Here is a 25,460-nt window from a genome sequence, read left to right on the forward strand (position 1 = left end):
ATTCGATTATTGTAGAATGTAGAGCACTGTATGTCTCACAGTTTCCTCGCGGAATCGTCGTCGGAAGAGTCATTCATTTTGGCGCTGACTGGGCGGCTTTTTTTAAATCGAAAACAGGATGACTCGGGTCCCCGCCGCCATTGATCACCCCCGCAAATTGCTTTGGTGGAAAATTTTTTCTTGCCGGCGCGGCGCGGCCCCTCTTGAACGACGTGCCAGCACGTACAAAGAGCCCCCACCCGCCCATCCACCTGCTCAGACCCCCGGAAAAGTTCTCCAGAGCGAGAACTAACTCGACGCGGCTGGATTCCAAAGTACGGATTTGTTTTTCCACGTCGCTATTTACTTTTTCACGGCGGTGTGCACAGGATGAATGAGGAAGGAAAGCCTCGAAGGGTGAAGGAACCGGCTTGTTTCCTACCCTCTCACTCTTCCCCGTCTTTCCGTCACTCTCTCCTCCCCGTTTCCGCCTTTCTTCTCTCGCTTCTCTCGACCAGACAATTCCATCCGATTGCGTATTTTCTATTGAAGACCGATGACGAATGGTTATCGAAAGAAAATTATGCGGCGCAACGGCGTTAATGTTGCGAAACGCCTCCCCGGAAACTATGTAGATTCGATTTGCAGCGGTACGCGGCATGACTGGATCCTCGATTCCAACGGCGTTTCACTCGATTCAGGCTGCCGTTCCTTTTCAACGGAACGCGGAACATTGAATTACCATGAAAACATCGCGATCAGCTTTCTGGAGCGTCGTTCTCCAGATTTTTCGCCAATTAGTGCGCCGTCCATCATTTCTCTCGAGAGCCTACGGCTCAGAAACGATCTTCCCTCTTTTCAGTGTACCTATCCTGTTTCTGGGTCAGACGTCGAGCATTTCCTTGCCGAGCTGCGGAAAATCCACGTACCCCGGCTTTCCGAGATTCCCTTGGAATTTGCGCCGGCCCGGATCCAGACATGCGTCGGGAAATTAAAGATACCTGACGGTACTCTGTAATTGGACCTACTTCGGTGCTCGATTGTTCCAGATTCCCGTTTCACCCGCGGAACCGGCGTCGCGTCGATGCGAAAAATACCGATCGGGAAATTTACGAAATGTTTACCGGAACTGCAATCTGATTGCGGATTGTTTCGGACGGGTTTCAATCATTTCACCGATAATGATTTAATGAATAATTATTTCACCGATATCGCTTTTTGACTTACAGGAATCCTTTAACACTTGTAAGTCAAACGATAACGTTGGTGAAGTAATTTCCGATGATATGATTATCGGCGATTTCGACATTCAGGTAGATTAACGCCGTCGGTGAACTCGTGGAATTTTGTCGATAAAAACATTGTCGGCAGAATGTTAAAATCAATGTTTCTCACATAATATAGTTGTTTAAACCCGAGTTCATTGATCTGATAAAGTTCCAGAACCAATGCTTCTCATTGGAACAATTAGGTTGGGATTTCTTTCTTTGTCTTCATAATTATCTTCAGTACAAATTGGTGAGTGCAATTTCAAACAGTGGAAAGATCCAAAACATTTAAGAGTGTCAACACATTTCTCACGATTCGATAAAGCCATCAAAGAGAGAAATTTATTTAGCGTTGTGCATATTGTAACGCTTGTCACAAGCGTAATTATGGCGGATCGTCTGTCAGGGAGCATAAAATTTAAAAAGAATAAACAGTTCTTTTTCACGAAGCAATTCGCAGAAGCGTCCATATCGAATCGGCCGGTGGCATTCTTCGCGTGTACAGCGGAGGGTGAGTCTGGCAGCGAAAGGGTTAAAGAGAAACGTCGGGGCGAAGTTGTTGCAGCGTCGCGGTCGCAACAATGCGGCGAATGGGGTCGAAAAAGGAGCCAGACAAAATCCGAAAAAACGTATCCGTCTGCTCCGGTAGTCTCGCACAACAGACATCTCCGACTCTCGATGCATTATCCATCGCGTCAAGGTCCAGCCCCATCCACCTGCTTAAATTTTCGATGGAGAAACGCACGAACCGAGAACCGCCCGGAAAAGGACGCTTTTGTTATTTACGGCGGCGCGGTTTAACATAATCGAAGCGATCTTCATTATTCCGGCAATGCATCAAATTCGTGAACGAAATCGTGTTGACCGTCGGTGAACTCGGCGAATCGAGCAGCAGATTACGTAATTCATATTTCACAACGCTGTCCAGACGCAGACGATTATCTGTCGTTAATCGCGGATAAAACGTATCACGTTTTCAATTATTCGCGTCGGACGTCGCGGACTTTTCGCCGGTTCCGTGCGAGCCTCGAGGAAATCGATTCGATATAATTGATTCCCTGATACTCGGACGGCGGTTCATGCTTTATTCCTCGTAATGAGTCTAATACGGTAGAACCTCGCTCGTTGCAATCTCGTTTATTTCGCGGAATACTCGTTCGTTGCATACTAGCGAGGTTATACAAGTTCTGGAACTCGTGGTGGGGAGTGGGGAAACAGATCGCGTGATTGGTTACCACTTTCATAGCACTACCTCGATATTTGCACCCATGTTCGCCCCTGTTTCGAGCAACCAGCGAGGTCCTACTGTATTGCAGATATTAGCAGACTACTTTGGTGTTTCGTATCATGATCAACAATTTATATATGCTAATTATACGTCGTGTTACTCATCTTTGACTTCTGTATTTCAGTGAGTGGATCGTAATACGCTGCAAACAATGTGCAAAGAAAATGTGCTACCAATGTTGCTACCAAGAGACACGTTAAATTGGGAAAAACGAAGACCGACGAGTAGACTGCAGATTTTACGCATTTCCACAAAAATAAACCGGTAAGTTCGTTAGAAACATTTAGAAATATTGTAAAGTTATCCTCAAGCAATTAAACCTGTCAAGTAAGGAAATAAATTTGTACATTTCACCGGTAAAATTTTGATTTCGCATGCAGAGCTGCATCAAAGAACAATTTCAAGTAATTGAAGTAACGCACACGTTAATCCGTTAATCCATTATTTGCAAAGATACATACCTATCAAGACCTTTAGGCGAATAATTATTGCAATAATACCGTGAAACCCGCGCATTCCCTAGAATCGTTTACGGCTATTAATTTTCAATAGACCGGTCGTATCATGCCAAATCAATCGCTAAAACGTTCAGTTCCGACCGCGTATGAAATTTAATCGCATACGTCGGACTACGATTGATTCGCTAAATGCATTTGCCGTGTTTCCAGAATCGGGCCCCACCGCCGCTGCCTGTTTAATTATGTAAAACACAGCGGAATCGAAATTTTCTATTGACATTGTTTCTCCACTCGACTCCCGTGAACCTCATCACGGAATCCCCGAACCACTCGCTTTAAATTCTATAGCGAAAACTCTCTCTCTCTCTGTGTCTGTCATAGCCATACTACACATTTTAATTGTATATATTACATAACGGCCTCTAATTTATTACTAGACTGCGGATTTTTATGCAATTTTCAATTTTTGTAGACGAATTTTAAGAAACTGGGACCAAATCATATTTTATTCTCATTGAAAATAGCATTTGTAGATCCAAAATAAATAAATATTATAAATGCATGAAGATCCGCAGTCTACTTATTACGTAAAAATGACAATAATGCGATGTCACGTTTACTACAATAGCTCCATAAAATTATCAACTGAACATAAAAGTTTGCACTGTGTCTAGTTAATACATTAGGTTGGAGGGAAAGTTCTGTCGTATTTCAAAGAAAATATTTAAAGAAAACGTTATGCAATGATATAATTTCCATTATTTATAACAACTTGTCGCCAACTTTCAGATAGCCTGCCTATTCATGTTTCCCAATCACTCACTGGCAACATGTGTTTTTGATTTACACTTTTGATTTATTCTTTCGATTTACTCTTTCGACTTACTCTTTTGATTTACACTTTTGATGTACATTTACTAATACACACTTACCGGAAAATGCATACATTTGCCGAACCAAATTGCTACAGCACCTCATCTAAATGTAAACATTGAAATAGAACAATTGAAATCAAGTTATCCGCGTCCATTTACCAAATCGGATCTAGGACGTGTAAGTGTCAGCATTTTTTAGTTCAAGAGAATACATCAGCCTGGACGCGACTACATAACAAATTGGCGCACGCACACACAGTAAGCGTGGACGTTTGCCGAGTTACGGTTCCGCGTAAGGCCGCGTAATTTATTAAAATGGCGTCAGGTCGCCGGTACTACGGAAGCGTGGTAAAAATGATTACGGTAAGGAGTCTCTGGAAGTATTACGGGGGCAAACTAATCTACGCGATGCATAGAGAGTGCATTAACACCGCGCTACGTCAACATTCTATTAGCGGCGCGTTCGTGTTTATTACCAAGATCAACCTAATCGATGCACTCCTTTCGCGACGCAACGCTATCGGCGGGAGCGCGGGGGTTAAGCTGATAGCAGCGTCTCGCAATTTCGAGGGACTTTTTTACCGGGACCCTCATCCACCACTCATTGCTCCCATAAACTCTTATCTCAGCCCTCGATCGATATGCAAAAACGAGCACACCCGAATCCACTGCATAAAATATAGTCCATAAAGACGGGGATAGGGGGTGAGAGAGCGAAGCGAGGAGGGTCTGCGAGAAAATAACGAATAGACGAGGGTGAAATGGAAAAGAAAGAGAACGTGGAACCCTCGCGATGGATAATTTCTATGATATCGTGGAAGAAAGAAACGGGAAGTTTTCTTGTAGAGCAGATGATTTTTGCCGTTCGAACCTATCCGGGACGTGTTCGCGGAAGATTTTCGTGACACGACGCCATTCTATCGGGGTGCCGATATCAGCGAACACTAGTTCTTTCCTCGCGTTTCGCTTTTCTTTTTGCAACGGTAGCTCGCCAACGACTCCCACGGCCTGATAATTGGAAGCGTTCAATTAACGTCCTTTAATTGTGGATCGAGCCGCAACACGGCCGCCGATTCTCGAACTACAATTAATGGGTATCACCTTTCTAATTAACGAGGAACGATGCTCGCACATAGTATCGATCCGTGCCGGTGATACCGCGGGTATAAAGGGATCATAAGGGTCGGGAGATGGGGCGGAATCGAGGAGGGTTACGGATAGAAACGTGTACTCTGTTGTCCGCAAGCACTCCGACACTTGGACGAATCTTTATAGATATCTTTATGCGCTTACTCGTGCACAGTCGAATGGAAGAGAAGGCGGTAAACTTCATTAAGGGTTTCGTTCACGGTTAGCGAAAATGGAGGGAATAAACGACGTTGAACTTTTTTTAAATTAATGTGTGCTATGGTTGCTCAAATCTAATGTGGTTGTGACGTCTCTTTCAAACAATAGGACGAGTGATCAAGTCATTCTAATCCAGCCGTGTTTCATCTGTTACGAACTCTTTATGTTCAAAGTAAAGTATCTTTTGAAAAATGAACAAAAATCTTTCTACACACTGGCTGAATTCTTGTCGAAGAATCATTAATTAATAGACCTTAATAGATCTTCATGCATCGAAAATATTTGCACATTTTCAACATGAAAGAAAATAAACATTAATGAAATCTCAATTCTATGCTTGCTATAAGAAATCTTCTAGCAGATCAATTGAACTGATTCACCGTACTGATTGTTCTAAAACAATCGATGAAAGTTGGATTTTGCATAAAGATCCGCAGTCTACTAATTATTTAAGCGTAGAACCAAGTAAAGCCTAATTTATAACCTCAGATAAAAACATTAAAAATCGTGACCATTATTTTTTTGACGTTCAAAAAACTTTTTGGCTCATTATCCAGTAAATTCGGTCCAGTTTCAAAGAAGATATCCCGGTTTGAAGCGATTCTACGACTTCTAGGAACAAAACGATCGCCTAACGATCACGTTTAATCACTGATCTTTCAAGGAGACGTTGTCAACGGTCAAAATACTTACGAACAACGACGTACACAGGGTATAGGTCGGGGGATTCGCGTGGACGGGGAAGTGTGATCGCCACCACTTATCACCATCAACGACGATCTGCAACGTGCGTCGATTACACGCCGTTTCGCCTCCATTCCGTACTTTTTTTTTTCTCTCTCTCTCTCGTTCACATTTTTTCCCTCCCGTCTACCGATATATTCTTTTTTTTATCTTACCGACAACGTCCACGCTGCATTGACTCGAACCTTACACGCGTGCGCTCGCTAGAATTTATTATCGGCGCGCGCGGAGCAATAGGTCGAGGCATTATCGAGCAATTCGTTTTGACGTATCGATTTAACTCCATCGCGGTTCGCGCCCCCTTTGTCCATTATTCCGCGCGGATACGTTTATCCCTTTTATTTTTCATTCGATCGACACGGTATTAGAACCGTTCTGGTTGTTTTTGCGAAATTTCGCCCGCAAAGGCACCTTATTTTTCTCTGTTCCACCGGCCCCGCGGCTAACACGGCCGATCATGCTTTCGCACGGAGACTGGCTCTACGAAACACTTCTTTTTCCTCGTTTTTTAACACTCGCACGGCCGTCGCCGGGTGTTTTCGGACCCAGAAATCACAGTTTTCCTGTCTACGTTTTTCTACGATGTTCGACAATAAAGTAATTTTTAGTATCCACTGGAAAATCGATTTTTAAACGACGTCCAATTGGCTTATAATTTGATCGGCACCTTTAGTGCATGTATCGCCACAGCTCGTATATCGATCTCATTTTTTGGTGCTTGAAATTGTCTGAAATTTGATTTTTTCAAGCGTCAAAAAAATCAACTGAATCAAATACGAGAATTTTCATCCGAGACATTCATTCATCTCGGTTGATTGTTCTCGACGCTGGCTTCGCCGAATTTAGAACGAAAACTGTTCCAATTAGGAGTGAAATACACAAAAAGGAGAAATGAATATCGGAATTTTGCCGACTGAAATCGTCGTTGAATTTCCGCGGGAGTCTGTTTCCAAATAATTGGACGCAATATGCTTTCAATTGGCTTAAATCGCTCGAGGGAATGTTCGGAGACTCTCAAAGTCAATTGTGCTAATAAAAATGTTGCTTTTCATGCTTTGGAATATTAAAATAGAAACAGGCGAACAAGTCTGAAAGCGTCGCCATTCTTGTGGCACAATGTTCCAAACAAAATTGAACCAGCCTTAACTTTGCGGTAAAAGAGTTTCTAAAAATGTTTATCAAATACATTCAAAATTCAAAAATATGTTTCTAATCGCCGAGCTAAAATGTTTTAAAGCCGCGTGCTGATCATGTTTTCAAAACAAATTGTCAGCGGATGTGTGAGAAACCTGTTCAGCCCATGAATTCAACTTTCGAGCGAGCAACATCCGCCGCAGGGACGCTCTAATTCGCGTGTTCCGCAAATTAGTTAATAAGCTTCTAAATTCGAGTAAACAGCCTCGGTCTAACGACCGCTAAACCAATTCGCTGTCAATATAACCGGCCTGCCGGCCGAAATTCAATTCGATCGTTAAATAAATTAGGTGCAGGGAAATCGCGAAGACCAGGAGCGAGCACGAGAGAGCCCAGCTGAATTTTACATGACAATGAATTTCGACGCGGAACGAAGCGAACATTTTCGCATCTATAGAGAGGCGTGGGGGTGTTGAGCTGAAACGAGATTACGGGCAAAATAAATCGGATCAGGGTGACAGGGTGGGGTAAGAAATGACAATCGCGTAAGATGCTTCTGCTTTTAGAGTGACTCGGTTTCTGTAATGAAATGATCTCGGCGTATGGGGTCGGAGAGGAGGGTCGCGGGCAAAGACGACTATACTTCCGGTTAAACTGCATTTCCCGGTGGGAGAGAGTGGTTCGATTTGAACATTTCCTGTTTTCTGGCTTCGTTCCATGGCCCCGTTTCGCGGGCGCTCGTTTCTCCATAGCTATCCGCCGACATAGTGAACCACCGTGACCGTCCTCCCGTCCTCCAGTCCTGCTCTCGTCCCATGCAATATCGGATTCCGATAAGAATTCTGCGCAAAAAGGAAAACGATCCCCGACATTCCTTTTCCAATGACGTGAAACGATTAAGCTCTATGATCTTCGAGCGAGCGGGCTCAATGATGTGACTCTCAATTTCAGACGAAAGGGTGGCCGGCTGTAATTTAATTAAAGGCTGAAATAAAATGCTCCGCGCGCGTTGCTCTCGAACTCGAGAACGAGCCGAGCCGAGCCGTGCCGAACCGAGAACCGATGCTGAGAGCGCTCGGCCAAAAGGAAGGCCACCGTTCGAATTCTATCCGTTGCATTTTTCAAAGGGGAGCATAACGTTTGTGCATAACGCGCGAAACAATTGCCGGGCCAAGCTCGCGCTCCGTTCGCCCCGTGTAATTACTTTGATCTTTTCTTTGATACGTTTCGACGCAGCTTAATGTGCGCGCCGACAGACAGACGAACATGGCCGAATGTTTTTTATTGCTAAATACCTCACGGCGAAAACATTTCCGCGCGCCGTTTCGCCAGTTTTTGTAGGTCCGAGCAACGACGGTGCGCGCGCCGATAGCAATATAGCGAATTAAACATTTCAACGAAGGTCGCCGACAGGTTTTACTTCCTTCTACGCTCGCGAGAACAGTTCGCCGAATTAATAAGCCTCTGTTAACTGTCCGCTCCCAAATATCTCACCGCGAAAAACGCGAACTATTGTGGGGAAATAATTGCGTTCCGTTGGGGGCGAGCTAATTACATTTTCTTTGCTCGTGGTTAGCCTTTTCTGTAATCTGACGATGTATTATTAGTAAGTAGTGTGAACTTTTTGGTTCAATAAATTGATTTTATTCTATTGCACGAATAGTTAACTTGTGCAACCTCTTGATCAAACACAGCGTGTTAACAAAGAAATCACATTTTTATCATGAGCACACGTCATCGGAATAATTCAACAGCACTAGAACATTTTTGGCGATTTTATTGAACTATTTGAACAATTTCCGTGCTGTTCTTTCACTAACTGTACTTACTATGCTGCCCTTTTAAAATTCATGAAGAGAGAAAGTAAAATTCTTCTCACAATTCGTCCATCACCTTTAATTTACAGAATATCGAAAGAAATGAAAGATAAAAAACATGTGTACCGCTAAAATGTACAAAAATTAGTGTAACTATTAATTTTGTACACCACAGTTGCGACTGCATGTAAAAATTGTTCAATTTCAGCGTAGAGCGAAAAACCTCTGAGAGTGTTCGTTGAAAATTCGACTACATCTCCGCGCAGCAAAGTGGGTTAAAGGTATTTTGTTCGGGGAATTTGTATGAGCAGAGGTATAATTAGAGGGAAATGACAATCCTAATTTCCCGTGAATACTCGAAGCAGAAAATTTCGATATTGGAGGCCTCGTGGCTCGGCGTTGCGAGCCCAATGCAGCGTGAAAGTAAATTTATCGAGCGACTAAATTTAATAGTTTGTTTAGCGGAACGCTTTGATATTCAATACCCATCGGTTATATCGCAATTACCTTTTAGATTAGCATAATACTACTTTATTGAAAGCCGCCGCGATTAAACCTTCATTACCCTGAGTAGTATTTGGCAAATGGAAAGCGCTGCCGCTGATAAACTCGGCAAATATAAACGAAATGAATCGTGCTTGTAAGCGTCGTCCACTCGATTTGGTGATTATGACAATAGCTTCTAACGAAGAGCATCAACGGTGCATACGCATCCCCGACCATAAGTGTCCGCAGATTGACGGATTCGCGTGAGTATCTCTCGGATAATGAATTTAATCTTTCCAAGCCATATTTATCCTGAAATAGTGATTCTATTATTCCATTGCCTACGCACTCATCTTTTTCATGAATACATAAAATCTTCAAGTTACTACAATACGTTATTGAATTAGATATTCTTTATATTCTTCGTAGTTTAACAACAGGGTTGGTCGAAAATTTTATTGAAATAGAATTATAATATAAATATAAATAAAAATTAAATCATTTTATTAAAAATTTCGAATAAAGTGGATTTAAAACCCACTCTATTTTTATTGAATTATTGTCTAAGAATTATAATCTAGTTATTGAATTAGTTACTGTTTATATTCTTTGTAATTTAACAGCAGAGTTGGGCAAAAATTTTATTGAAATAGAATTATAATATAAATATAAATAAAAATTAAATCATTTTATTAAAAATTTCGAATAAAGTGGGTTTAAAACCCACTTGGAAAAAACCCACTCTATTCGTAATTTCTATTTAAATAAAATTTTTGCCCAACTCTGTTTGACAGTAATTCTTGTTTTGCATGAAAGAATTGTCGGGTAACGCATTTGTATTCTATTATACATATGTGCCCATAATTATGAAAGTGGTCTAAGTCAGAATTTAAAGAAAAATGAGTTTATCAGTTATTTCACGTCACATTATTTTAAACTAAATGAATTCAATGTAATTTATACGACATTGTGAAAAATGAACCGTTAGATAGTGCTTGTTATTTCATATCCTTCTCCTTTAAATATCTGGAAACAAGAAATATATGACTTAATTGATAATGTTAAATCGAAAGATCTGTCCTTTAATTACTCAATACAATTTAATCATTAGCCTGCGGATCTTCATGCATTTATGAAAAAGTTGATCGGGCGAAATATAAAACAGAAAACTTTAAGAACATCGTGATATTGTTTTTAACGGCGATAAAACAATTTCAATCAATCTAGAACATCACTCACAACATTGTTTCTGTGACTCGAAGACAACATAATTTCCGATGAAACTTTTCCTGCCACAATGAACGTATCAGACTGTTTTTGTGCTTCAACGTACGAGAGGTTCTCCCTGTGTATCCACTAGCTTTCAGACGGTACCCTCGCTGTCTCTCTATTACCGGAGCCGCGTAGCATTTTGTTGGCATTTACCAAATTAAGAAGGGAGCCTCACAAAAGAAAACGCTAGTGAATGGTCGATGGTATAGCGTCGCGGGACGCAGCGGGGAAAGGTTGGAACCGAATCAAGAAATAATACTTCGGTAGTAATGATGCTAGGGGCCCCTTCAGGATCCTCAGTTCGCCCCTGAAGGAGCTACCCCCTTTTCACTCTACGTTTTCAAGAAGTAACGATTTCCCGTGGATTTTATTAAGAGTAACGGTAAGAGATTTTTAGGCTGATTATACGAGGAGAAAATACATCGAGCGACGGTAAAAGATTAAATTTGCTGAATCGAGGTGATTACAGATTCCTCCTGGGAATGCGATAAAAGAAGTGTATTTTGAACAGTTCCTATTTTCTGAATTATGTAAATTAAATGGCATTCTAATTGACTGAGACTGGAAGGAATCAGTGCGAGTACTTAGACAGATTGCAATTAATTATGAATCGCAGCCTACTTCAGTCAGCCTGAAGTAATAACATGTTTAATTTACATAATCTCGATGTAATCTATATATATAAAAGCGAAGTCCTGACTCACCTATCAACGCCCAGGCTAAACCCTTGGACTTAGAAAGCTGAAATTTTGCACAGAGGTTTCCCTTATGATCTATACAAGGGATAAGAAAGGATATTTCGAAATTCAATCCCCAAGGGGGTGAAAAGGGGTTGCAACGTTTGTATGAGGAATATTTTGTTCGTGGTCGGATTTACTTCATACTTGGTCTTAATGCTCTTTGATATAATTAATCAAACACCTGTTTCGGCATTTTGAAAAATTCGACCTCTAAGGGGGTGAAAAGGGGTTGCAACGTTTGTATGAGGAATATTTTGTTCGTGGTCGGATTTACTTCATACGTGGTCTTAATGCTTTTTGATATAATTAATCAAACACCTGTTTCGGCATTTTAAAAAATTGAACCCCCAAGGGGGTGAAAAGGGGTTGCAACGTTTGTATGAGGAATATTTTGTTCGTGGTCGGATTTACTTCGTACTTGGTCTTAATGCTCTTTGATATAATTAATCAAACACCTGTTTCGGCATTTTAAAAAATTGATCCCCTAAGGGGGTGAAAAGGGGTTTTGAAATCTAAGATTGCGGCATGACATAAAATTAAAACTCTATAGGGGTGAATGGGGGGTTAAAAGGTTTTATATGGAGAAACAATATCAAGTTCCGAGAGGCATTAAACGGTTTTCTGTGCGAGCGAAGCCGCTTGCAAAAGCTAGTCAACTATAAATCGAATAAATGTACGGTCGCAGCGAATTCTCATTCTCTCGAATCGCAGAGGTGCACCGGAAAAGTGGATAATGAATTCTAGCAATGACTATTATTCCAGTAGTCGAAAAGAACATGCGAGAATTTCAAGACGCCGGAATTATGTCAAGAATGCAATTTCACGGCGGATGGTAATTGAACGTCCGAATTAATCACGGCTACGCGAGAACCTTTGTTCATTTCCGTTCGATCGCGGAGATTAATCGGAACGGTTCTTAAAAGTTGCGCCGGGTTCCGGACGGCGGCACTTGTTTCGCCCGGTTCGTTTCGAACGCGGCGCCGCGTGCCCCGAAGGTTTCAGTAAATTACCTTTCTGCAAATTGAAACGTTTAGCAAACGAAACCTGGTCATCCCTTCGTGCGCAGGGGGAATGATCCGGTACATAAACGCGGTCTACATATATGTATTTCGGTGCTCGAGCTAAGAGTGCGTGCAAATACCGCGGAGGGAGCCGATTACGAAAAGGAGCACAGACACACTCGACAGGCTGCTGCGCGATGATGGGTCTCTGCGCGGACACGTCTAGACGAGGGAGAGAAAGCAGTCTAATCAAAATCGAATTCAGTGAATTACCGATCCGATTAAAAACACTCTCGATGATTAAACGTCGAAATGCCAGAACTAAAATGATTATTTTTCTATTTTCGTCGAGATTCTGGAAACGAAATTACTCGAGGAACCACACATGTTGGCGAATACTCCGACATACTTAAATTGATACACTTCAAAAACTGCGGATTTTATGCATTTATGACAAGAATGGGCACACACAATTCAAAGCAGTGGACATGATAAAAATATTTAAGGACATCAATGTATCAGTTTCAGCTTAATAGGATAATTAAATGCAGAATACAATATTTTTTGGTTCCTGTGTCTTGCAAACAATGCGAACATTTTTATTTTTCATAAGGATCCGCAGTCTAATAATTAGCTTGATTAAATTATTATTAAAATTATTTTACAGGATTTAAATTGGAGGGGAATAATATTAAAATTAATTATGTGAAACATTGAAACGAATTACTCAATTATGTAGAAAGGAACTCGTACACTTGTCTGGTTTGTAGGTTGATTCCATTCTACTTTTATGACAATAAACTATACCTATTCTGCTTGTCTGACCATAGATCGTTCCATTCTACTGTGTCTCTTGTTCTACTTGCGTAATGTTCGGTTGCCCCTATTCTGTTTGTGTCATTACAGGTTTATTCCTTTAGTCTGATCACAGGTCGGCTTATTCCACTTACTCCCTTTACCTTCATTAACCATACACGTATTCTTCATTCGACTTGTGCTATGTACATGTGTGAACTTTCCTCGGTGAACTACTGTATTAATAATAACTAGACTGCGATCTTTATGCAACGTAAAATATGTTCGTATCGATTGGAGGACACAGGAGCCAAATAAAAATTGTATCCTTTTAATTATCCTAATAATTATCCTATTAAATTGAAGCTAATACATTGATGTCCTTAAATATTTTTGACATGCCCACTGCTTTAAAATATACGTGTCCATTTTTGTTATAAATGCATAAAATCTACAGTTTAATAATAACTAAACAAAATAGTATATATGGGAGAAAGGGAGTAAATTTCAATAAAAACTGAACGTCTCTTGTACATCGACCTCAGACCGAAATCAGATGCTAAAATATGGAGAATTCGCGAGGATTGACGTTTCAGCAATCGGTGCAGCGATAATTGTGATCCGCGAAAGCCATGTGCGGGCCGATGTAATATATCGAGTATTTCAAAACAGGGATTATCCGATGTTCGACGTCACCGAGAAATTTAATCAATCGGCACGCTCCGCTCTGGTCCGGCGCGTGCACACCGCGCAGAATTTTAATCACGGGAATCAGAAAAATCTGTTCCGCGGCACGTACCCATACACTTCCACGCGCGCGCATACAGAGATACATGTTCTACGTTTCAGGGAGAGGTTGGTGTATCTCTCTGTTCTGGTACGGCCGAATCCTCGGCGCTTTGACGACGAGCCGAGCGCGCAACTTTTACCCGTGGGGATTTTCATCTCGCGACATTTTATTACGTGACAAAAACGGATCAGGGATTGGACGTGGGTGGGGTTGTTCGGGGTACGAGTAGACCGGGGGTAAAAAAGAAAAGTACTTACATTGCGCCAACGTATAGGGCGTCCCTCTTACTGTCCAGGTACAGTGTCCTGTAATACAGCATCCCGCAGCTGAACTCCCTCACGTGTTCTGAAAGCAAAAGTAAACAAAGAGATTAAATACTATGTCGCTAGGAGTGCGCAACCCAGACCGGTTCGTTCCTCTTCTCCCACCCCTCAGCCCACCCCCCGAGGAAATTCATTTCTGCGACCCTTTCCATACACCGGCTGACGGATCGTTAGATTTTCATTACGACTTTTATAATAACGCTCGACCGTCTCTCTCACCCTCTCTCTCTTTCTCTTTCTAGCCTTATATCTATCTTTCTGTCTCTCACTCTGTCTTTTTGTTTACCTTAGCCACGAGATAGGGACGCGCCAGTAAGCCGAGGCAAAGTCGACGAACGACTTATGTCTCCCAGCCAGCTGAAACTCGTTAGAATTGCACGGCACGTAACGCCGCGGACGATGTCTCTCGTATCATCGAGATGCTTTTATTGGGGGATGGGAAAAGCTACCCTGTCAGATCGTTTCGCAGCAAATGAACGACAGCCGAGACGCAAGCTCCCAGGATGGGCTTTCTCCGTCTCGAGTTGGTGCATCATTAAATTTTAGGTTCGCGCAAAAATAATTGAGACTACGTCCACGGAACCCGCGCCGCTTGTTTCGAGGGAAATTGTTCTTTGAATACGTTCGCGTGTTTTAATAATCGAAATCGTACAGTTCGATTTGCGAACATGGATTTTAAATAAATTGCTGATAAGATGCCAGTTATTTCACTCAATACACTTGAATCAAAGCTTTTGAACAGGTCCTTCGTGTATTATTTTTGAGTTGAAGAACCTGTTCGAGTGCTTTGATTAATTTCCAAAGCCATCCCGGTCATTTTGTTACCGCATTGAGTGAAACCACTGGGATCATCATTTTTATTATTATTTTTGAGTTCACGCTTCAAGGCTGCATTTATTTATGCGCCTACGAACAATGCATTTCATTTAAAAATGGTAAAAATGGCAGTGCTAGGCCGAAAATCATGAATTACCATTTTTACCACTTCTGATCGATTATAATTCGTAAACCAATTAACCAATTTCAATGAAATTTTCAGAACCTATATAATTTCCATTATTGGCCCAGCTAAAAAAGTTGTAAAAATCAATTTTTCCTCTTGTTTTTCACAATTTATTAGCCGTCATTCACTAAACTAACTCTTCTAGCCTTACAGAAAAATTGAAATCATTCGATCCATTAAAAAAAAGTAATTCTGACGTAAAGTATGCGTGATCAATTATGTGCGTAACTGCAGATTCATACACAAATGTTCTCCCAGGTGTATCGGCCCGAGTCACCCATGATAATTAAAAGAAAAAGCCAGTCGCCGTCTGATAAAAAACGAGGCGGACAATTGAATTCTTCCGAACAACGCGGAGTTCCCGCTAGCAGCACATTTTTCTATACGCGCGGCAAAGTCCGAGCTCATCGTTCAGCGTAATCTAGCGACCCCGAAGAGCATCCAGCTCATTAAGTCGGCGCAACACAATGGCGCGGAGATTAAATCACTAGCAGTTCGGCGTGCGAGCACGCGGCAGGTTAACGAGCGCCCGGGTTCGGTTAAGTCCCATATTAAGGGGGTCCGGCGCGGCATGGATTCGCCGTTTCGGTCCTGGAGATAAAGCAAGAGAGAGATCTGGTTTTTGCATTCATTCATGGGTTCGTGGCGGGTCGGGATAGCGGCGGCGGGTCGCGGTGTCGGCATAAACACGGCCGGGAGCAAGAAACCTCGACGCAGAAAGAGAGAAAAGGAAGAGAAGCCGCCGGGGGCTTCGACTGTGTCTGGGAACCCCTTTCATTGGACGTCGGCCCCTCCTGATACCGTATAAAATATAGTATTGTTCGCGCTCTGTTAGTCTAGAGTGGCGAACGAGTATATTTAGGAAAGGGCGGTTCTCTTTCATATGTTAAGCAGATCAGTGTCGGGCGACGAGATAGAGAGCGAAAAGAAGTGGCTGGGGTGTGCAGAATGCGGCGAGCACGACTGTAAGCTGCACCCCCTCGAGTTTCACCCCCCGCCATAGTTCTCTCTCGCGCACCTAAATGATTGCCGGCTCGACTTAATGTTGTGAAAAATAGCTGGCGCGCTGTGCTCGTTCTCTCTCGCTCGCCGCATCCGACCGATATTTTTCTTTATAAAGAGCACGGGCCAACGAGATGAAACCAATTTTTCAGAATCGCATAATTCGAAGCTTTTCCCGCGCCCGCGCGATTTATATTCGCCGCGTTGCCCCGCTGCGCCGCGCCGTGCAGCGTCGCGATCTCCGGGACTCTGTTGAATCTCAGCGGCCTGCATAATTCGCGGGAAATCTTTAACGCTCCGCTCTGCTCCGGTCTGCTCCTCGATCTTCTCGGCCGGCATCGAAACTGCGGCCCACCCGGACGCCTCTTTTCTTTAATTTCCTTCCGTTCGAGCGTGCCCGGAACCTCAAGTCCGCTGCCTCTCGGGTTTAATGTCTAGACTGCTGCGAGCGCACCGGAACCGTGAATAGAATATATTACGCCTCGGTAGACGGCCGTTATTATATCCCGGCGTCCTTATTAAAGTTTTATCGCGACACTTATTTGCAGGACGACCGGCGGTTGTTCGTTATTCGCTGATCATCGCGAGCTCCGGGCAACGATCAATCTTCTAAACCACGTGTGCAGTTTTAATCGGTAAGATAAGTTGAAAGCCAACTTCCGGTTTTGGAAGCGCCTGTGTGTCCTCTAATTATTCTCTATTATTATTTTGATTAACTCTCTATTATTATCCTCTAATTATTCTAATTGTTCCGAGTCGAGCCAGCGCGCACATCTGGAAATATTTCCAAAGCAGACTTCTCAATGGGAAAAGATTCCATGCAATATGTAAACCCACCTTAATAAACTGTAGGTCCCGTCGCTAATGACTAGACTGCGGATCATGATGCATTTCTAGGAAAATTGAGTAGATGAAAAATTAAAAATTGTGGAAAAGTTTTAAAAATTGAAGATGTCTCCTCTATTAAAATCACCAAGGGAAGAAATATCATTCAATTTGGTATCTATCTCTAGCAATCGATATAGGCAATTTTTATTTGCACAAAAAATTATTATATTCCGCAGTCTACTAACGACCATAGCAGACTAAAGACCAAATAAACAAAATACATCTTTATTAAATCTTCGCCACGTGACCGTTACGTACAAGCTTTGCATAACACTAAATAAAATACACCATTAAAGAGAGATAAGTATGATTCCATTTCGGAAACAATCATTAAACTATTCATGACAGAATGCTTTAATTCATGCCATTAACAATTTTCTCTTTTCCACAGAATCCAGAGCTGGAGCTTCGGGTTGGAGCCCGAAATTAGACGACTCACCGACGCGGGACCATAATTCACGAAGGCCATTCGGGTTCAGCTACGCCCCCTGCCGTCGACAAGCAATAAAATCATTTTCGCGACTCCTTAACATTCAATCCGAAGGAACCACGGGTCCGCAAATAGAAATACATAGGTTGGACGGTAAAATTAGAGTTAACGGATCCCATACGGGCCGTTATGCTTGACCGAGCTTGCGGCGAAACGGGCGCGTCAGTTCGTTAGATCGACAGGAACCGGCGACCGCCTTGTTTCCCCGGGGGAGAGAGGGGCAACGGGAAATTTATCCTCGCTCGCAAAATACGGAGGTTCATTTTTCCGGCTCGTCAGCGAGGCGGCCGCGTTCGTCGCGCGCGTTATTCTGATTTTATTGCCGCAATAAAATCGTATCGCCCGGCGCGGCAGCCTGCATGGAAGATGATGCCTGCACCTGCCGCTCGTTCGACCAGTTGATATAGCTGGTGCCGGGGGGCAGGGGTGTTCTACCGTGCAAAACGGGAACCCACTATTTTCGACGCCCCATAAAAACGTCTGCCCCGATGATCGTCGGCGGTCGTCGGACGTCCGGATCGCGCGAAACTCTCGTCTTTCCTGAAAACTCGATAGTGTTCCACGGCCCGTTGAGAGTCGCTGTTCATTCAGCCGCAGCTCGACCGTACGGCTGTGAAATTAATTTTACGCGCGGATACGAGACAATGCGACACGCTTCTATTTTCACGGCTCCATTCACCGAATGCTCCGACTCCGAGGGGCAAACGTTATTGCCGCGCTCTCGTCGCGCGTTCGTTCACTCCCCGACAATGTTGAAACTTTTCCTTGAACGGCGAGCGGCCAACGTTTATTCGAGAATGTGGACGCGAAGCCCTATATGCGGTTCGCTCGATATACCTCTAATAGGTGAGTACTGCCAATACTGTTCATTCACTTATCGTCTATTTGCACCGCCGCGGTCGTCGTGCGTGTCAATGCAGTTGTTTTTGTACGGATAGTTTAGTGCATCGAGGTTTTATTGGGATTTCATCAGCACCAATGTAGGTGCTGCTCGTGAAATTGGTTGAAGTAGGTAAACCCGCTGATATAAACTTTTTCGCAAGATATTTGGGCACATTTATGCAAAATTTCGTTTGAGGAAGACGAATATGCGGCGTGATTTTGAGAACTTGGACAAGTTATTGCTCTTTTTAAAGTAAAAATAGAAAAAAGGGCTAACTTCCCTTTACCAGAATCAAAATTCGAAGTTTCGAACCTATAGGATCAATGGTTCAGGAGTTATGCTTGCTTTAAGTTGAGCAATTTGCAGTGTTTTTGACAGGTAAGGGTGCCGCCATATTGGTAGTGACGGTCATGCGCCGCTTACGGAGTTGGTTGGTGATTAGGTCGGGGGAGGGCGGCAAGGTGAGCGGCTCGCGGACGTCACTACAAACCAATATGGCGACGTCCTTACCTATCAAAAACACTGAAAAATGCTCAACTTTAAGCAAGCATAGCTCCTGATCTATTGATCCTACAGGATCGAAATTTCGATCTGCAGCCGCCCCGGGTACAAATCTACTGGATTACATACCAAATACATAATAATTTATAGGAGAAAGGCAAAGAAATTGTGAGTCCGGTAAAGTAAAGAGCTCTACACTAATGTAGAGTAAACACGGCATTACTTCTTACAATTCTACGGATCAACGTAGTAAAGTACGTTTCTGACACAAAATGTTAAATATCTCGCGAAGTACATAAAGACATTTCGATGACCTGGAGTTAGTACTTTTATACGTAGGATAATAAAAGGGATCGATTGGTTTAAGAACAAAAATTGAGTTGCGTTAAAGAATAAAGTGCAATTGCACCTGGCGGGTGCATAAGTGCATCCACATAAAGAATAAGTTCATAGAAAGTTATTACGTACTATGACATGTGATTTTTTCCTCCATCATTTTTTTAATTTTTACTGAAACCGGGCAGTAACTTGTGCCAGTTCCAGGATCGATGAGGTACAAATCCACTGATGGTAAGCATGATTATTCCAGTGATTAATTACTACAGCTTTCATGATAACGGAATATAAAAATTCACGAATGCGCATTAAGTAGATGCAAATGAGTCGGGCTCTCATAAATTCATTTTAATTACTTCGTTAAACTTAACTTAACAACTTCAATCGAATTCATTATGGGTTACTCTCTCGCAGATTAATAATTCGACACTAATTGTCACTGGCACGGGACCATAACGTTCAAGACTGTCCAGCATTCACCACGTGCGTGTCTTAATCGCTTAAAGACGATAATAATCTTCTGGGTACGTATTAAACTTTTCATGAAAAATAGTGTGTACAATTTCATTTATAAAAATCTGCAAACACTCGATTCTTCTATGTACGCTCGTTGAAACGAACCGGAAATTAATCGTTCAAAGTTCGGTTTTGCGCGCGTCGATTATGGAAACTTCAAACAAACTTCCGACCACGGTTCGCATAACTTGGCCGGTATCTGGCGCCGAAAAAATGTGTAAAAATACGCGTTGTTTGCGCTTTACGCGGAAGCGATTTGACAAACAACGGACGCGGCTACATGGCGAATCAAAACGGTCAACAGGCAGAGTCGTTCGAAGTTATTTATGCGACACCCGCGCAAATAACTGTTTACGTTCTCCTTTTCGGACGGCATGTGAGCTCTCGGCTGTTTGCCTGTTTACCAAGACGATAATACACTAACCGGGGAATGTAAATCGCTAATTGCCAAATATTTGCTAGTCGCGTGGTACCTTTGCCAGTCGAAGCTGTTGCGAGCACTTAGGCTTATCCTTCGTATCATACTCCGCGTCCCAACTCAAACATCTCGACACGCAGCCGCAAATTCCTATTGTAAATCGCGACTGTGGAAACGGATCGCGAAGTTTAGTCGCCCGTGGAATACGGGAAACGGAAGTTGAACCGGAAGCGAAGGTGACTGGTCAGAGATAATAAATCCGATGAAAATATTGGCTGGTATAAAACGCCGATAAACGTGGCTGCCTTATCAGCCTGTTGCAATGCATCTTTCTATTTTAAAGCGCATTGGAATGCTTTGAACGTTTTCTAAGTTTCTTTCGTAATTTAAAAATCTATTCTATGTACAATTGAATTCTTGTAACTAGACAGCGGATTTTATACAATTATTACAGAAATGAGTAGGTGTAATTTGAAACAGTGAAAACATTAGGAGAATTTAAAAGTACAGTCGTGTTATTTTCAACCTATTAAACATATTGAGAAAGAGAATAAATTTTTGTTTCATTCCAGTTTGCTGGAATTCAGGTAGAAAATGTTTATTTTGTTATAACTAGATGTGGTATGTGTAACTTGAAACAGTGAAAACATTAGGACAATTTAAAAGTACAGTCATGTTATTTTCAACCCATTAAACATATTGAGAAAGAGAATAAATTTCTGTTTCATTCCAGTTTTCTGGAATTCAGGCAGAAAATTTATATTTTGTTATAACTAGATGTGGTATGTGTAATTTGAAACAGTGAAAACATCAGGACAATTTAAAAGTACAATCGTGTTATTTTCAATGTATCAAACATATTGAGAAAGATAATAAATTTCTGTTTCATTCCAGTTTGTTGGAATTCAGGTAGAAAATTTTCATGTTGTTAAAACTAGACTGCATACAAATTTTAAGAAAGTGGTACCAAATAAAATTCTATGTTCATTGGTACACTTGCTGATCTCCAAACTAAATAAAAATTATACTCAATTCTGTCGAACTTGACACCCCAGCATTTAAAAAAAAATTTTTACAAACTATAAATGCATAAAGATCGACGTTAATGAAATTTTTAAAACATTTCTGCCGCGTTGTTCCAAGATACAGCTAACCAAAAAGTGCTTGAAAATTCATGACATTTTGATGCTGATAACGAACTCAGTTTTATCACACATATACTTAAATTTGAGTGGAACGTCCACAGCTTGCGGCTTATTAGTACAACTTGAGTTCGGTGGTGCGGTGTAGATTACCACGGAGCCGTCGAAAAATTTCTCAGGGCATCGTGCAACGATAAGATCGCTCCTCGGGGGTGGTTAACGCAACGAGATAACGCTTAACGACTCCGGGACCGGAAGCTATCCGTTTGAATTCGGTGGTTCCGGCAGCGGCTTAGCTCGTTTAGACAGTATTTCTCAATTAACCAATGGTTTTCTCTCTGTTTTCCCTTGTCGTTGGCTTCACGAGCCTCGTAATCGCATTCATTAGGCTCGATGGAAAGGAGAGGGTTGCGAGGTTGAAGGGCGCTAAGTAACTGCGACAAACGAGATCCTATCGGCGAAATGTGAATACTCTGTCCTCTCCTCGGCCCCGAAATATTCAGATAATTATTCACCGGCGCGATGCAACTGATAACTTCCAGGCCGCTCGCTTCGTTCAACCAGCCATTTATTAAATTATAAAGCCTTTATTAATCAATTGCTAGCGCGGTTATTCACGCTATACACTCCCATCCATAAGTCGAACACGTATTCAGATTTGGATGCAGACGATTTTTTGGTACTGAAAGACCTATATCAAGAAATAAAAATGGTACTTGCTAATTTTGTTCCATTGTAGAGAACATATAAATCAAATCTGACTAATTTTTAAAATTTAAGTGAGCTAATTGTTTTCCAATTAGAATTTTTAAAGCTGTCCATAATCACCCCACAATTTCTCAATCTCTTTTTTCCAACATTTAGTCAATGTACAAAGCTACATCTAATCAAGATAAAACAATAAAATCAAATTGAATGCTTGTATTCTTTAATTACCATTTTGTTGAAGATAAGTGTCCGGTGATTTATTGACAGGAGTGTACATGGCTAAAATACGGAGTTCCAAGCAAGATTTCCAATCTCCAGATTGTCCCACGAACAATGAAAATTTTCTTTTACATCTTTGAAAAATGAAATGCAGAGATATCATTGCGCGATTAGTCTTCCATGTATTTTTCCTCGTTTTGTACACGCTGTGGAAAAGTAATGAGAGCAATTACGGTTTTGTATTTCACTTTTCAAAAATATACAACACACGTTGCATCATGGTTACGGCCTATGCAGTGAAAATAATATGTTCCATCTATTTATTTTCGTGACAAATGCGTAAAAGCCGCAATTTAAAAATTCCCATCGCGCCAGCTGTTCAGATTGAAAAATTAATTTCTGCGCCGGCATATAGCGCAGTAAATTTAATTTCTCCAGTACAGTTTCATTAGACGCTTCAATCTTATAGATTTTTTACGGTTACAATCACGGCGTGAACGCGCGAACAACTTTAACGAAGCAATTAAAGTCCTTTTTCAGTTCGCGCAGCTGCGCGTAATTTGAATCCCCGCGATTTCGTCAGGAAGCGCGTGATTAAAAATACAATGCAGTTCGTTCCGAAACTTGCCGAGCAGTTTACCGCGGGAAGGTCTTAGCGATTGATACCTAAGTAGACAGCGGATTTTATGCATTTATGACAAAAATTAGTAGGTGTAAAGGGTCCTTCCGACCGATTTATGTATAATGGCAAATTTATTTAATTTAATTTTCTGTAATCCATTTAATAATTCAATTAGCAAGACACATCGACGTGAAATTCGATCGAGCGCGCTAGCAGTGCATATTAAAATCACCTTTCGCGGCAGTTCATTAATTAATGCAAAGGTTCGTATATCAAATCGCTCGTTAAGCTCGAACTATAGGTTTTTTGGTTAATTATTAACACTAGTTCGTCGGGTCCTCGTTTAAAATGCTTTAAACCGGAGGAATGAAAAAATTCGTTCAAACGGGAGCGACGCGACGAGGGTGGGGCCGCGTAATTAGAGCAGAAAGTACTCGAATTCCTGCTCTCGGTAACAAGTAATGACTGCCCGCCTCTCTCCTCCTCCGTTGCACTCGTTGCACCACCGTTGCACCCCCGTGTGCACCGAGGGAGGTTCATAAAGTGTTCCGCACGGCCACGGGCACAACGGGTCCCGCATTTTCGACGCATCGGGAATTCGTTAACGAAGGTAAAAGTAAAATATGTCTGTCGATCGCGATGTACCCTCGTGTGCGAATTCCTTAAAATCGTAAGGGACGATCTCGGACTCTAAGGGTGGATTTATAGTGGAGCTGCGAGCATCGATGATAGCGGCGCGGTGAAAAGAAACCAACATTCGTGACAACATTTCGACACACATACTAATGAAAAAGTACATATGTATTTTCTTTGATTTTCTTTTTTTTCACCGCACAGCTCACCTCGCTGCTCCACTATAAGTCCACCCTTATCAATAGACAGCGAACTTGTATGCAAAAGAAACATTTGAGGTAAACTTTACTTTACCGAACTCAAAATTTGTACCTTTCTCCTATAAATTATGATGTTATTTTATCGTCTTAAAAAACATTTTGATCAAACTGGTTATTTGATCAGCGGTGATAAGCGTTAATGAAATAAAGAAAGGGGCACGAGTTGTTTCCCTTCGACTGTTAAGAACGTAAAGTTTGCTTAGACAACGATACTGTAGTATAGTATCGACTGAGATGGTTGCACACGAAATTTCGCGGAACGAAACGGTTCTAAATGCTTTCCACCGTCGGGGGTAATTCAGCGACGGACGACCTCCGACATTGACTCCGTTCAAACCGTGCCAGTCCAGTAGAACAAACTCGAGGTTTGCTTTTCTTCCTGTCGGTAATTATCTCCGCGAAAATCCGACACCGGCGCGACAGTGATAATGCACACGGGAACCGGCGGATGTAGAGCCTGAAATCGCTCGAATAAACGGTTTAAATGAAAATGGGCTCGTCGCGAATCCCGGTTCCGCGAATAAGCGCATACTATTCATTTTTCTTTTTTATCTTCTCCTTTCCACCCTCTCTCTCTCTATCTATCTTTACCCTTTCTTTTTCTTCGTACAGCCTGTTTAAACAGCCGACGTTCTACAAGTTTGAGGATCGTTAAAAAATGTTTAATTTGTCTTCAAACCTTCCCGAAGCGGATTACAGGGGCCTGGTTCTGCGAAATTCGCGGAAAACTGCGCGCTTCGGAGTCCGCCGAGTATCGGAATCGTTATCCGAGCAAACGCGATCGCTTGTTCCGGATGAAATTACCGCGATCATTTCACGGAGAAATCTGTGTCAGCGGCGGTCCGTACTATCGCGTTTAGTTCGCGGAACCGTTTTGTAAATTTCGATTCGCAGCATCGACTGTAACCTGTTATCCGATTTCCGGCGATTTTAGTTTTCGCGGGATTAACGCGTCGACAATTGCGCCCCCGTAATCGAATTGTTGCGAGGCGAGCCGTTAGAAATGTTTATTTTCCACTCGAACCGTCTAATCCGGAAAGTAAGCTCTTCTTACACGGTAAATGGTGCGCACAAACACATTTTTCATCGCGCTCTCGTTGCCTAACGGGTAGAAACGAATGAAACAATGGATACACGCTTGTAACCAACGTCGAACAAAGTTCACTTTGTTTTCAACATTGCTTTTCAAAAAATCCTATTGAAAATTTTGGTCCCGGAAGTGCAGCCTCTGCCAGCCTGAAACAGTTATTTTGTTCAACATGATTGGTAGACTGCAGAATTTATGCATTTATGACAAATATGGACAATTTAAAACAGTGGACGTGTTAAAAATATTTAAGGGCACCAATGTATTAGTCTCAACTTAATAGAATAATTAAAAGAAGAATATATGTATACGAATTGAACATTTTTATTTTGCATAAAGATCCGACCCAATAATTTATTCAGCATTCTATGAAATGATTACAATTTTATAATTATACTAACATGTAGACTGTCGATGCCTATGTAAAATAAAAAC

At 42.0% G+C, this 25,460-nt stretch overlaps 1 protein-coding gene across 3 annotated transcripts in view; it reads right to left on the bottom strand.

Annotated features, from left to right (window-relative positions):
- Sema2a (Semaphorin 2a) overlaps nt 1-25,460 on the bottom strand; it is a 712,886-nt gene that overhangs the window by 72,903 nt on the left and 614,523 nt on the right. For all 3 annotated transcript variants that reach the window (XM_076432556.1, XM_076432557.1, XM_076432555.1), the window contains one exon: nt 14,252-14,339. In XM_076432556.1, the coding sequence (XP_076288671.1) occupies nt 14,252-14,339 (88 nt within the window). The remainder of the gene's footprint in view (nt 1-14,251; nt 14,340-25,460) is intronic.

This window comes from Lasioglossum baleicum, chromosome 10, assembly GCF_051020765.1.
Source record: "Lasioglossum baleicum chromosome 10, iyLasBale1, whole genome shotgun sequence".
In the NCBI taxonomy this organism is placed as follows: Eukaryota; Metazoa; Arthropoda; class Insecta; order Hymenoptera; family Halictidae; genus Lasioglossum; species Lasioglossum baleicum.